General features: G+C 34.3%; 1 protein-coding gene across 1 annotated transcript; it reads right to left on the bottom strand.

Moving 5' to 3' along the window:
• Positions 1-9873: 9873 nt before the first annotated feature.
• LOC115887033 (piggyBac transposable element-derived protein 2-like) lies at positions 9874-10716 on the bottom strand. Its single transcript, XM_030906354.1, has one exon. The coding sequence runs from the start codon at positions 10714-10716 to the stop codon at positions 9874-9876; it is 843 nt and encodes a 280-aa protein (XP_030762214.1).
• Positions 10717-14871: the final 4155 nt, after the last annotated feature.

Here is a 14871-nt window from a genome sequence, read left to right as displayed (position 1 = left end):
ATTCTGATATATCCAAATTTTGAAGAACCTTTCCTATTAACAACAGATGCTAGTGCTTTTGCTATAGGAGCCGTTCTTTCACAAGGACACATAGGAAAAGATTTACCTATTGCTTTTGCTTCTAGAACCCTTTGCGGCGCTGAAACAAAATATTCCACTATAGAGCGTGAACTTTTGGCAATCGTATGGGCAGTTAAACATTTTCGTCCATATCTTTTTGGTCGTAAATTTACTTTAATAACAGATCATCGCCCTTTAACATGGTTATTTTCTATTAAAGACCCTGGCAGCAGATTAGCTCGTTGGCGTTTAAAACTCGAAAAATATGATTACAAAATTATTCATAAATCTGGAAAAGCAAATAAAAATGCAGATGCTTTATCTAGAATTAAAATTAATCATTTCCAAAAAAATGCGCACAATTTATTTCAAAACAAATTTTCCTATTTTTGCCTCAAACGAAAATACACCTGATAGTGAACATGAAAATGAAAATGAAGAAATTGAAAATGAAGATTCTGATAATGATATTGATATCGATGATAGAATTAAAAATGAATATAATAAATTTGTCACTTTATATGACTCTCAATCATTGATTGATTATTCAAAAATAAATATTACCAACAATCAATTATTAGATAAACAACATAAAAATATAATTACATTCTTTTGGCAAAATAAAATACAAGAATTTCATCATAAAATAATTGACGACATATTAGAAGAAAATCCAGACTTTCATTTAAAAAGAATAAATATTTTTAATAGTAAAACTGTTAAAAACAGGAAATACTATATAATCCCTCTCGATTTTGATCCAACTACAGTAGTTTCTCTTTTTATTTTATATTTTATATAAAGAACAAAATGAATTTAATTTAGCAGAAACCTACTACGTTGAAAATCAAATAGAACTTCCAATATTAGAAATATTTTCTTATATTTTCGCAGATAAAGAAATTAAATTAACAATTTGTCAAAATATTGTTAGAACTCCAGTAGATGATGAAAAACCTCAAATACTAGATCATTATCATAATGGCAAGAGTAATTTTCACCGAGGAATTAATGAAACTATTCGTCGTATTAAACAAAAATATAATTGGCAAGGATTATCTAAAGATGTTGAAAACTTTATTAAAAAATGTGAAACTTGTCAAAAAGTTAAAATATCTCGGAAAAATTTAAGCAGACCCTTAGTAATTACTGAAACACCTAAAACTCCTTTTGAACGTATTAACATTGACATATTCGAATATCCCACTAGAAATTATGCCTTAACTATTAATGATGAACTTACAAAATTTACACAAGCTTATCCTATAAGTGATAAACAAGCTAGAACAATAGTAAATACTTTACTAGTTTTCTTCCAACATTATGGTACTCCCTTAAGAATTCACTGTGATCAAGGCCGTGAATTTAATAACACACTTATTAAAGATCTTTGTGAATTATATGACATTAAATTAACATTTTCAAGTGTAGGACATCCTCAATCTAATGGCTCATTAGAAAGATTTCATGCCACTCTAAGTGAAATGATTAGAGCTCATTTAACAGAGAATCCTCAAGAACATCCTTTTAATATTTTACCTTATACAGTTATATGTTATAATAATACTCAAAGTAAAACTCATGGATTTACTCCATATGAATTAATCTTCGGACATACATCTTCAAGACCACCTGAAACTTTATATAATGAAGAGAAATTAATATCTAAATATATTAGAGACTTAAATAATAGAATGCGGTTTTATTATCGAACAGCTAGAGAAAAAACTATATTAAATAAAGAGAAAGCAAAAATTCGCTTTGACAGAAATGTACCTGAAAGGTTACAAGAATTTAACATTGGAGATAAAGTCTATGTTAAAGAATCACAAATTACGAGTAAAAATCAAAATATCTTTAACGGACCTTTTGAAATTCAAGAAATTTTTCAAAATTCTGCTATTGTATTAAACCCTGAAACTCAACAAACATCTAAAATCAATTTTGATAGATTAAAACCATATCACGAATAATTTCTTTTCAGATTTATTGGATTACTACTATCCATAGTATACTCCCAGTATGTTATTACACCAATCAACAATACAGTCGGAGTGTACCTACATGAAGACGGACAAATAAAAGTATCCAATGATAAATGGACACTATTAGTTTATAAAGATTTAGAATTAATTAAAAATACTATTTTAAATAATGATAAAATATTAGATAATATTTTAAACACTTTAGAAGAAGATGCACCACGAATGATAGCTTTTAAATCAGAAGTTAAAACGCATATAAGTCTTTTATTACAAATATCAAGATCAATTAATACAAAATATAATGAAATAATACGCGATACGAATAAGTATATTTATAGAGAAAAGCGTGGTATATTTAATGGCATTGGGACAGTATGGAAATCAATAACCGGTAATTTAGATGCTTCTGATGGTGAATATTATAATGATTGTATAAATAAAATAACTAAAGATGAATATCAAATAGAAAACTTATTAAAAAATCAAATATCTGTAACGACATCTGTAATTAAAAGTTTTAATTCTACAATTCAAAAATTACAAATCGATGAAGAGACTTTTAATAATGATATAAAAGAAATAAGAAAATCAATAATGGACATTTCAGATCAATTAAATTATTTCCAATCACAAATTGATATTTTAAATATTTGTGAATCTCTTATGGAAAGCTATACCTTTTTAGAAAATCAAATTGATGATATTATAATTCAATAACTTTTGCAAGATTAAAAATATTGCATAGTTCTATAATTACTCCAAATGACTTGGTTGACTCGCTAAAGCATATATCTCAATCATTAAAGAGAAATAATCTTCCATTACCAATTTCTGCCACATCGATACCTCAGTATCTAGATATTATTGAATTGAAAGCTTATCAGTTAGATTCTAAAGTAGTATTTGTTCTAAATATACCTTTAGTTGAACCTGAAGAGTATACTTTATATCGAATTTATCCAATTCCTTTGTTAGATCATCGTACTGCTTTACATCATATCTTAAGTACAACTTATAAATATATTGCGCGTAGCGATGATACATTGTTGTACATAATAATTGAAGATCCAGAAGCTTGCAAATCAACAGGCAGAAAAACAAGAATTTGTTCCAACATATTTCCATATCCAATCGATAGTGATGCTATATGTGAAGCTCAACTATTGAAGCAACAAGATCACCTGCCAAGAACCTGTCAATCTTCTTTGATCATGGCAAAAGAATATAACATAAACAAATTAAATTTAAACTTTTGGTTAATAATTATCTCAGATCCTTTACCATTAACAATTAAATGTGGAAATAGAGACATTATTACAAAAATCTTAAATAATAATACTCTTTTAAAGTTACAAAGTGAATGTATGGCTTTTGTTGGCAGTACAAGAATTCAAGGTCAAAAAAGACATTAATGTTTATGATAATGTAACATACAATACTTTTCCAATTCAAATACCATATAGGTGTTGCAGTAATATTCCTGAGAAGATCAAGATTCCAAATCTGAAACCACTGAAATTGAGCAAACTGAATCTAGAAGATTTGAGTGTTGCAAATCACAAGTTAAATGAATATTCCGAACAATTGAACAATTTGATCAATGAACCTTTTGTGAAGAAACACCATGGTTGGTTTACAATTTTAACCATAATTGTAATTGTCACCTTGGTCCTGATTTACATCTTCTGCAAATGCAAATCCCGTAGAAGATCACGAATTGGAATTCACATGATGACTACTGATGACATTCACATTCATTGAATTCGAATTCTCATGATGACTACCCACCATCACCTCCAAGAAATCAAGTTGAATCCACTTTCTCCAAATGGAAGAAAATACTGCCTCGTAGAAGACCCAGTATCCATTTAGAAGAACCTATTGAAGAAGAATCTTTTGAACTTAATCCTAACAAGAATACAGTCTAAAAGTTATCTCCACGCGTTAACTTTTATCTAAAAGGGGGAGTTGTTATATCCATATTTAACCTTCAAATGACCTTATTTACTCTTTATACTTATTTATTGTTATTCATTGTTTATTCCAAAGTTAAACGTATAAGTTCGTTCTAATATAACTCATAAACAATCATATTATGTTTCTTGAGAATCTTTCCAACTACGATGTTCCCATGGTCTCTTCAGTAAACAAGTCGCAGTTCCATGATGGGAAGCGAAGACTCAGCAACTTTAAGAATAGTTAAGCCGATCTCTTTCCCAGGAGGAACAACTCGAACGCACAACGCACAACTCGAATAAACTCTCGAACGCAACTCGTATCCGTGTCGTATCGAAGTTCATATAATAATTTTGTATCTTTATAAAAATTAATAAAGTGTTTTTAAGTATTTTAATGTTTTTTTAAAAAATAATAAAAGTGAAAGATAAAATCTAACATATATGAATTAGTATTTAGTTAATCTGTGGTTCCATCTGAGTTAGATCTGTGGTAGACCGTAAGATATGTCGTTCGTTCGTTCGTCAGGAGTGGATTGAAAAAGTTTTATGTTAGACCATTTTAGTTTATGTATTTTGGGAAAAATAGAAACAAAGAAGTATTAGTATCGTTTTATTAGTAAAATATATGATTGATCGCCGGCCCCTGCATAAATAAGTTTAGGGGAGTGGGTGGAGCATTCGGCCAGAAGGAGGCTTCGGCCGAATTCAAATACTCTCTCTACGTGAAATTCTAGGGTTTCCCGTCACGTCGGGACCAGCCGGCTGTTAGCCACTGCCATTAATGTAATTTCTACGTAAAAATATGGTTGTGAGTGCGTAAAAATTGTTAAGTGTTTTTTGATGGTATATCGGTAAGTAGATATTTCGCCATTTTCAATTAGCTGATTCAAATCCCACCTTCATGAATTATTGTCTTTGGGTATTTGTGATAGTATACCTTATGTAAGACTTACAATGAAACAGAAAGCTAACCTCAAAATAAACCAGTTTCTAAACTAAATATTAATTTCGTGAAATTTGCACAGTGGGCAATTACTACTCACTAGCTATTCGGCCCAGCGTCCAGGGGAGGTTTCGGCTGGCCGAAGTCTCCTCGTTGGAAGCTTTCGGCCAATTATCTGCTCACTTCTGAATGATAATTTTCTTCCCTTTTGTTTTAGAAGGTAAACATGCCAAGAGTATATAAAAGGAAAACTGCCCGGGAGGTGGATGAGAGACGCATGAGGAATGCAATTTGTGGATATCTAAAAGGCGAGCTGGGCCTCAATGCCTCCGCAGAGAGGTTCAATGTGAAGAGAACAACTCTTCAATCAAGAGTGAAATGCCTGCTAGAAAAGGAGAAAGAAGAAATAATCAAAACATGGAGGACTCTGGCAATGAAAGTGACGATCAATCACGCCTTTCCAAATGTGGAAATTAATTCAAAACATCGCAAATATTCTCTGTTGAAGAGGAATGGGAGCTTGCCAAATACCTCAAGCAATGCTTAAATCTAAACTATGGTCGAACTTATCACCATATTGAACAACTGGCATATGAGTATGCAAAGGGCATACCCGGACATCTGGTCCCAGATAAATGGGAAGAAAGGAATTGTGCTGGTAAGCCTATGTGAAATAATAAATTTGCCTGCCTTAATTTGTTTTTTATATTCCAGGAGTCGAATGGAGAAAAGGATTCATGAGACGGAATGCTAACCTATCACTTAGAAAACCAGAGAGCACGAGTTTGATGAGGGGCACTGGCTTTAACAAGCCTAAGGTCATGGAGTTTTTTGATAATTACGAAAAGTACTGAAAAAATATTGCTTTAAACCAGAACACATTTATAACCTAGACGAAACTGGTCTGTCGACTGTCCTGAAGCCAGTCAAACTTGTGAGCACAAAAGGGAAAAAACAGGTCGGCCAAGTTCCTAGTGCAGAAAGGGGAGAAACGGTTATTTTTGTCGGAATTATTAATGCCATTGGTGGATCAATACGGCCTGTCTTTATATTTCCAAGACTTCGGAATATTGAAGAGTATTTGACCGATGGGCCAATTGCCAGCATTGCCTTGGTGAACATATCTGGTTGGATGACTTCCGAACTATTCATAGAGTTGCTTCGGCATATTGTGCAAAAAACAAAATGCTCGAGAACAAGATACTACTTTTGATCGATAATCATGAGAGCCATGTCTCTGTCGAAGCCATTATCTTTTACCGTGATCCCTGATAATGGAATACTACTTTTCTTTCCGCCCCACACTACACACAAACTCCAGCCACTCGATGTTGCAGGACCATTTAAATCTAAGTTAGCGATCGCCCAGAATGACTGGATGATTTCAAATCCAGGACGAACGCTGACGATACAACAAATCGCAATGCATGCAAATATCGCTTATCTACAAACTTTCATTTCATCCAATGTAACTAGTGCCTTCAAGAAGACTTTAGCCTTTCAACAGACTTACCTTCACTGATGAAGACTTTACTCCTACCGTTACCGACAAACCTCTACTGAAAGAAAAAAACGCCGGTGCCGGATGGCACCGAACTCAGACCCCAGGAGAAAACACCAGAGAAACATACCGCTCTGACTGAGTCAACCATGAAACCCCTGCCTTCAACTTCGCAAGTCAATAGTGCTGAGACTGATCCGAGAAAATAGAGAAATTCCGGCTATGATGTTGGGTCCTAATAATGTCAAATTTTTCTTACGTATATTTCCGAAAATAGCCGGAATTCCTGCATTTTTCGACTGCCTTTCAATAAGCACCGAATAGCGCAACCTTGCTCAAATTCAACTAACCTCGTATTTCTCGTAGGCTTTCCGAAATCCCCATGCATTCACTCAAATTTGTGGCACTCTGTATATTCTTATCTCTTAGTGCCCCATTTTTAACTGCGTTTTCATGACTTTCAACGCAATTTGTATTAGAAAACGTCATAAAAACGTATACGCGCACGAATGCGAAGGGTCAAAAATCGGGCCCCTGGACTACAAAATAACAAAGACTGCAAAATACTTGATTATGGGTCAAGATATTTATTAAAACACTTATTCCTGGCTAATACGTTTTCTTTGGCGGAAACATACGTCTAATTCGTTTCAAAACTTTTTATTAGATATAAAAAAACAAGTTTTTATCAAAATTGGTACATAGATATACTAGGTTGCCAAAAAAACTGCCGTCCTATATGCAGGACGTCAGGAACAAGAGCTACTTGTTCTTATGCAATGAAAAAAAAACTACTAATTGAAACAAATAAATCGTGATACAATTATATATATATATATATATATATATATATATATATATATATATATATATATATATATATATATATATATATATATATATATATATATATATATATATATATATATATATATATATATATATATATATATATATATATTACACATTAAATCTAAGAAAATAGCATATATTCATTTTTAGAAATATTAGTAAATTATTTTGAGGTATGATAAGCCACGAAACATCGTACGTGGAGGCCTATGTCACATGTTGTACATCGTGTGGTTGTTTTTTTATGACAAAACCGACATTTGGTTTGACGATCTTGGGGAATTACATAATGATGCATTCCATCGTAGCGTGAGTCAATATTTTCTCTTTGGCTGGGTCGGCCTACAGACACATTACTGTTTATTTTGCCGTTTTCTTGGAGTATTGCACATGCAATTCTTCTACGAAATGCTAGGTGATCTAAATTGGGCCGTTTTTCACCAATCTTGCTTAGATGCCACGCATTTTGTATTGTCATATCAATGCAATGCGCAAACAAACAAAAATACCATTTCTTACCTCTTATGCCAGTCCTATACAAAGAAATATTTTGATCGCTTCTGTCGACTCCTCCCATGTTTTGATTATATAATTTTACCAAGAAGGGCTGCGGTACCAATATAGACTTTTTTTTGTTGTTGGGAATACCGTTTTACCATACGGATTGGATTTATACCAGCAGCGTTAGACGCCAACGACACTACGCTGTTATCATTCCAACTTACAATAGTTATCTTTTTATCAAAATCAAACCTATGATCATGTGTACCTCTTGCCAGCTTTTGCAATTGTGCTTTTGGCTTCAAAGGATTCTTCAAAATGCGGTTAGAACGTATAGTGCCGGTTCCACGTATACCCTTTTCCGATAAATATCAAGCAGTGGAAGATTTGTAAAAAAATTGTCAAAGAAAATGTGAAATTTACTTTCAGGCCAACGACTTTGAAGTCTATCCATATAAGTAAGTACAACTCCTGGACCAACTCCTATATCTTTGTATTTCGATGTAATATGCGTTGATGCTCCTTGATAAGGCTCAAACCAATTTATACAGGGTGGGCCACTGAAAACTTACAATAGCTATAATTTTTAAAACAAAAAAGATATCAAAAAAAAATAAAAAATACCGTTTCTATAATATCGAGGGGGAATACATATGACGTATTTTTTGAACCACCCTGACCTACCCCTTAGGCGGCACCCCTACTCACTTGAAAATCTTAAATAGCAACACCCCACTTGTGGCGCCTTTTTAGAAAGCCCATGAAAAATGCTAAACGATGATCATAAAGTTTTTAGGGTGAAATTGAAAAACTACCCCTTACACAAAAAATTAGGTGGACATTAATGGAAAAAGTGATATGTTTCAGTATAAGTTACAAATTGGGACCCAGATAAATGAGGCAAATGAGGTATTTTTCAAACCACCCCGACCCCTAGGTATCACCCCCTCACTACTAATTTCATCAATGCCATTTTGAAACCATTGCCATTTTGAAGCTAAAAATAAAAAAATTGGATAATAAAAAAGGCAATACAAAGATGTTTTACTAATCATTCAGCCTAATTTTGCGATAACGCAAATTCTTCCTTATCATCTATTTTTTATATACTTTCAACAAATAGGAGTGCATTTTCAATACTCTTCTGACAGATGTTCGAGGTATACCTGTGATTGATGCCAACTGGCGTGTTGATGCTTCTGGATTGACCGATACCTGACCAATAACTTCCATCTGCATTTCTTCATTCAGTACCTTGGGCCCTGTCCTTTTTTTTATTTTTGACCGATCCAGTTTCTTGAAACTTTAGAATCAAATCTCTAACATAAACGTAACATAACCATTTCCAAATAGCACATACCTTCAGCACCATAAAGAAAAACTATTTGAATTCTTTCTTCCACAGTATAAACCATTTTTCTTTCAAATAAGCGAATCAAATAAAGTTTTAAAATAACACCAAATTTGCAAACGATTGAAAATCGATAGAAGACAGTGCAAAAACGCAAAGATTTTTTAAGAAAACGTTTTAAGATTCCTGTTTGTTGAAAGCAAAAAAATAGATGATAAGGAAAAATTTGCGTTATCGCAAAATTAGGCTGAACGATTAGTAAAACATCTTTGTGTTGCCTTTTTTATTATCTACATTTTTTATTTTTAGCTTCAAAATGGCAATGGTTTCAAAATGGCATTGATGAGATTAGAAGTGAGGGGGTGGCACCTAGGGGTGGGTCGGGATGGTTTGAAAAATACCTCATTTGACTAATTTGGCTGGGTCCCAAAATCACTTTTGCATTAATGTCCACCTAATTTTTCGTGTGAGGGGTGGTTTTTCAATTTCACCCTAAAAGCTTTATGATCATCGTTTAGCATTTTTAATGGGCTTTCCAAAAAGGCGCCACAAATGGGGTGTTGCCATTTAAGATTTTCAAGTGAGTAGGGGTGCCGCTTAAGGGGTAGGTCGGGGTGGTTCAAAAAATACGTCATATATATTCCCCCTTGATATTATAGAAACGGTATTTTTTATTTTTTTGATATCTGTTTTGGTTTAAGAATTATAGCCATTGTAAGTTTTCAGTGGCCCACCCTGTATATCCATTTTGGCAGCAGCCTCACACCCCATCGAATAGGTTTTCCCTTTATAAATTGCTTGGCACCATGTCGCCCAAAATAGGGTACCATAGCCTCATCAACGCTATGATATTCAATGTGCGGAGCATGTTTCAAAAAGTTTTGGTTTAGTAATGTGAATAGTGGCCGTATTTTAGCAAATTTGTCATTTGGAGTTAAATTATTATTGTCGGCAATATGGAAAACTGACATAATATAATCAAATCGATCCCTAGATAGTGCACCTGACACAAGAGGATTGTGAACATCCTTATCTTTCTCCCAAAACATTTTTCGTCTCGGATAAAGAACGTATCCACTCAAAACAAGAATACCTACAAAGCTTTTCATTTCCCTTATAGTAACAGGCCTACTATTTGTATTTTTGGATAATGCATATCTATTTGTTTCTTCTATTAAAATATCAAAAATGTTTTCGTCAAACAATTTGGAAAAAATCGAGTAAGGATCTTCTTCTTGATATTCTTGGTACTCGGTGTCATTAGTTGATTCAAATATTCCCGATTCGTATGAAATGTGACCATCTGTCCAGTTGTAGGTTTTTGAAACTTTTGATACTTGTTTTGATTGCGTAACTAATCTGGCTAAAGGTATATTATCGTCATCAGAGTCGTCGTCTTCAACAGGTACCTGAATCTCAGCTGGGGCTCTCAGTTGTGCTGATGGTAAGTTATCAGGAGATACTGCATCCTCTTCGCCTGAATCCTCATCCGTGTCCCATCCATCGTTCGGTGGAAACAGAATTATATCGGTTGAAGCATGAGGAAAATCGTCTTCCTCGATCATAGCAATCGCCTCATGCGCGGAAAATCCTCTAAAATAATAAAATAAAATAAAATAAAATGTGTCTTGACAACAGTACCTCTTGTTCCTAACGTCCTATATAAAGGACGCTAAGTAATAACGTTCTCTTGTCAAAAACTGCTATTCAATTTGGAGGTTAGAAATAAATAAGTAATTATTGCTGTGTTTTTATGATGTGATAATTATGAATTTAAAAGTATACAAAAAGAATTTCATCCAAATAACTTACTTTGAAAATCTGATGCCATATTCCGCCATTTTTGCCAAAGTTTGTAGCAACTTTCCAAGGAAACAAAAGCACTGGTAAACGCAACCACGTGTTGTAAAGTTACTAAAGAACTTTCCGAACACTATTAACAGATGGCCCGCGCAATTGTGATAGCAGTGGCGTAGGCATATCTATTTTAAGTAAGCGTCCTATAGGAAGGACTTCAGGGATATCTGGGTTAAAATAATCCAATGTTTTTCCATCCGATAGTAATGACCTTTTTTTATTCTAACGATTGAACCTAAATATTCGTACAGATCTTCTGGTAGTAACAGAGCCAAGAACAGTGCATTTTATTTTATTGTAGATGAAAACAGGATTCGAGTATGCAAGCCTTTCTTCAGATCTACTTTGGGAATCAGTGACCGTCCAATAAGAACCGTTATAAATAAATGAAGAAATTCTCCTGGAGGAATAATTGCTTTGGATCCCAGAGTAAATCACGGTAACCATAAAAAACTTGATATTTTTATAAAAAATGGCATACGGAAACATATTGATTCAGTGCCTAGAATCGAAAGCCATTACTGTTGAGCGGACACCACAAAAAAATACATAGATGGTGGGAAAAGTGTACCTGATCTACACAGAGATTATGTGACAGACTGTGAAACAAAACATGAACCACACGGCAACTATGTTCTGTATTATCGAATCTTCAACTCTGAGTATAATATTAGCTTTTTTCAAGCGAAAAAAGATCGCTGTGAGGACTGTACGGCATATTTCAATGCATCTGAAGAAGACAAGGTACTATTGAAGCACAAATATGATTATCATTAAAATATTGTTACGACAAGAGAAGGTGAAAGATAATGCAAATATCGATGATTCATGTGTAGTTGCAGTATACGACCTACAAGGAACTTTGCCTTGTCTAAGAGGGGATGTCTCCACCTTTATTATCTCTCAAAATTAAATACATTTAACTTTCCAGTATATGACATAAAAACTAATGCTGTTCAATGCTTTGACTGGTAAGAGGGCTTTGTCTGGTACGAGGTGAAGGTATGCGAGGTATTACTGAAATTGGTTCATGTGTTTACAAATACCTGAAAGTCTTCAAGAGAAAGTTGAAGACAATAACAAATTAGATGTCATATTTTTTAGCGATAACTGTTTTGGCTAACAAAAAAAACACTTCATGATTGCAATGTATCTGTATGCCATTTCTAATTTAAGTTTTCTTAACTCTATTATCCACAAATTCCTAATTAAGGGTCATACTCAAAATGAGGGTGATAGTGCACATTCCATTATCGAAAGACGCATAAAAAGATGCCTAAAATCTGGTCCAATCTACACTCCCGACCAATACATTAATCTGATCAGGACAGCAAAGTGCAATAACCCGTACCAAGTACACATAATGAGTCATGACTCATTCTATGACATAAAAAGTTTAACTTCAGAGATTGGGAATAACTTTGGCGCCAATTTCCAACATGCTGTAATTAATTAATTGGAATTAATTTTTTATAATTTTCCTGTTATAAGGATCCTAACCGTGGTAACTTTAGTGGCATGTCTCGTAGGGGGGGATGATATGATGTTAAATTTAATTCCCCTTAAGCAACTTAAAACTTGAGGGTTACTTGTTAGCATTTCCCAATAATGTAATCGAGACCTAGTCTTGCCGACACACATGTGCGGATGATTTTTTATGCTTACTATTAATATTGGGTCTTTTTCTTTTTCAGCCGGGCTTGGTTGTATGAGGGCCCTTGGGAGCTCCGACCCTTCGCTTTGTAGTTCCATTGATTCTTGTATTTGGACTTGTATTTGGGGCGCTGGTAGTTTTTTGAACTGGTGCAGGGGTTCTGTAATCTAATATCTGAGGACGTCTTCTGTATTTCCTTGAATTACTTTTTTTCGCCTCTCCGCAAACTTGTCCCCAAATAAAAACTCGTCTATTAGATAGTCTTCGATGATCTTCCTCACCCAGCTGTTCAGGTGAGGTAGAATAACATGGCGCCTGTGTGTAGATATGCTTTGATGGACATTAGTTAAGATTTTCGCCGCATCAATACTGGGTTTTAAGAATTCATTAGACTGTTCGCTTGGATTAGGGAAGCAATTGCCTAAAGGTTTCCCTAAAGCGGAGATAACCGCGCCGATTTCATCTTGTATCCTACTAAGGTACATGTCTTGTCGGTTCAAGCTTTCGTTTAAACATGTTGCAATTTCCATATTTAGTTTAGGTCCGAGTAATTCTTTACAGTTCCCTACAATAAGGTAACTGTCGATCAAAACTTTTTTGTCATCTTTTTCTTAGAAATTCGCCCCAGCGCTTTACTATGTCTTCGTGAATGTTTTCTCCAAACTGTTGGGTAGGGTTTGGTTGTTTACCTATGATAATAAATCATTAAATTTATTATTGTTTCCCAAACTATTGGGTAACTTTTCCTAATAAGGTAATTATTGCGTCCGAGGTGTTTGGTTGGTTACTACTTGCATTTATCGCCGGGCCATCGGAAGGTCCAACCAGGAGATTCACTGGGCTCCGCCTTCCCCTTTCGGAGCCAGAGTGATTATCTTCACTGGAAGAATCATCACTGCCGGAGAATGATGCGTCATCGCCTACAACGGGTCGCATAATTATTAAGTTTGTTGACCACTGGGATTTCAAACAAAATAGTACTGTCAACCTTACTTCGCATGACCACTGGGTCAAGGGGTTAGGTATTAAAATTCACACGTAGTTGATCAATTCTTTATTTAAAGTATGGTTAACCAGGGAGTATAGAGGCGATAATTTACTGTAACCACGCCCCCTCCCCCCTCCCCGTTTCCATATGCACAAGCACGGTATTACCTAGGTTATAAAAAAAAAGAAACTGATAATACTTACTTGATACATCCGCTAAACGCTCCCAAAGTTGGTTTAGGCGATTCTGCTTCCGTTTCAGCCTCTTTTTAATTTCATTTTAGGACCTGTTTCTACGTAAAAACCACTTTACAAACACTCGACGCACGAACCTCGTTGACGACAAAACTTATAATGACATTGGGCGCATTCAGTAGGTACACACACAGGTTAGTCCACCGGTGTAGAAAATTAAAGTGAATGCCAATGGTAATTCGCCGGTTGTGGTCACCGATCACTTAACACCCTACCGTATTTTGTTTCCAGTTTATAAACCGGTATATAAATATACCGGTCGGCGCAGTTTGTCATAATTGTCACCTGTAATTTTTTTTTGTCTCGATCGTTCAATAAAAAATTATCGGTAGGTCTTTACCGGTTGATACCGGTGCGGTGTGTTTACTGAATGCGCCCATTGGTAGGGCGAGTTACAGCTAGGATGGTGCGGAGCGGCGTTGCCATATTTCTTTTTATATTGTCGCACGGATTTCAGCAATACAATACTGAGGACCGTTTAACACGGGACTTAAGCGCCCTACACACGCTCAGTGTTACCTTGATACTTGTCTGCACAGTTGAACCCATAGAATAACTAACTGAAAGAAATGAAAACTCCTATGTTAAAGCCTGGAAACACGCGCTCGACGCGATCCAAGCGGGCTACTGGCAGAACTAAAAGTTCGCGCCATATTTTTAAATGGACCTTTACTGCCAGTTCATAAGTTTTTTACTTATATTTGGTAATTTCAATCTAGATTATGAACTTATTTGTAACAAAACATTTTACAAAATAAAAATAATGTATTTTGATACAAATAAATTAATAATCTAGGTTGAAATTATCCCTGAAATTAGAATAAAACACGAAAAATTTGTAACTTGATTATTTTATTATAACATTGTTAATAAAATTACATATAACACATTCAACACTATACAAGTATATATAAAAGTTATCAGAATTTATACAATCAGTTATAAGTAATTATAAAAAAGGTTATAA

This window comes from Sitophilus oryzae, unplaced genomic scaffold (assembly GCF_002938485.1).
Source record: "Sitophilus oryzae breed Bouriz unplaced genomic scaffold, Soryzae_2.0 scaffold_551_pilon_pilon, whole genome shotgun sequence".
Taxonomy (NCBI): domain Eukaryota; kingdom Metazoa; phylum Arthropoda; class Insecta; order Coleoptera; family Curculionidae; genus Sitophilus; species Sitophilus oryzae.
This window is presented reverse-complemented; position numbering and strand designations above follow the sequence as displayed.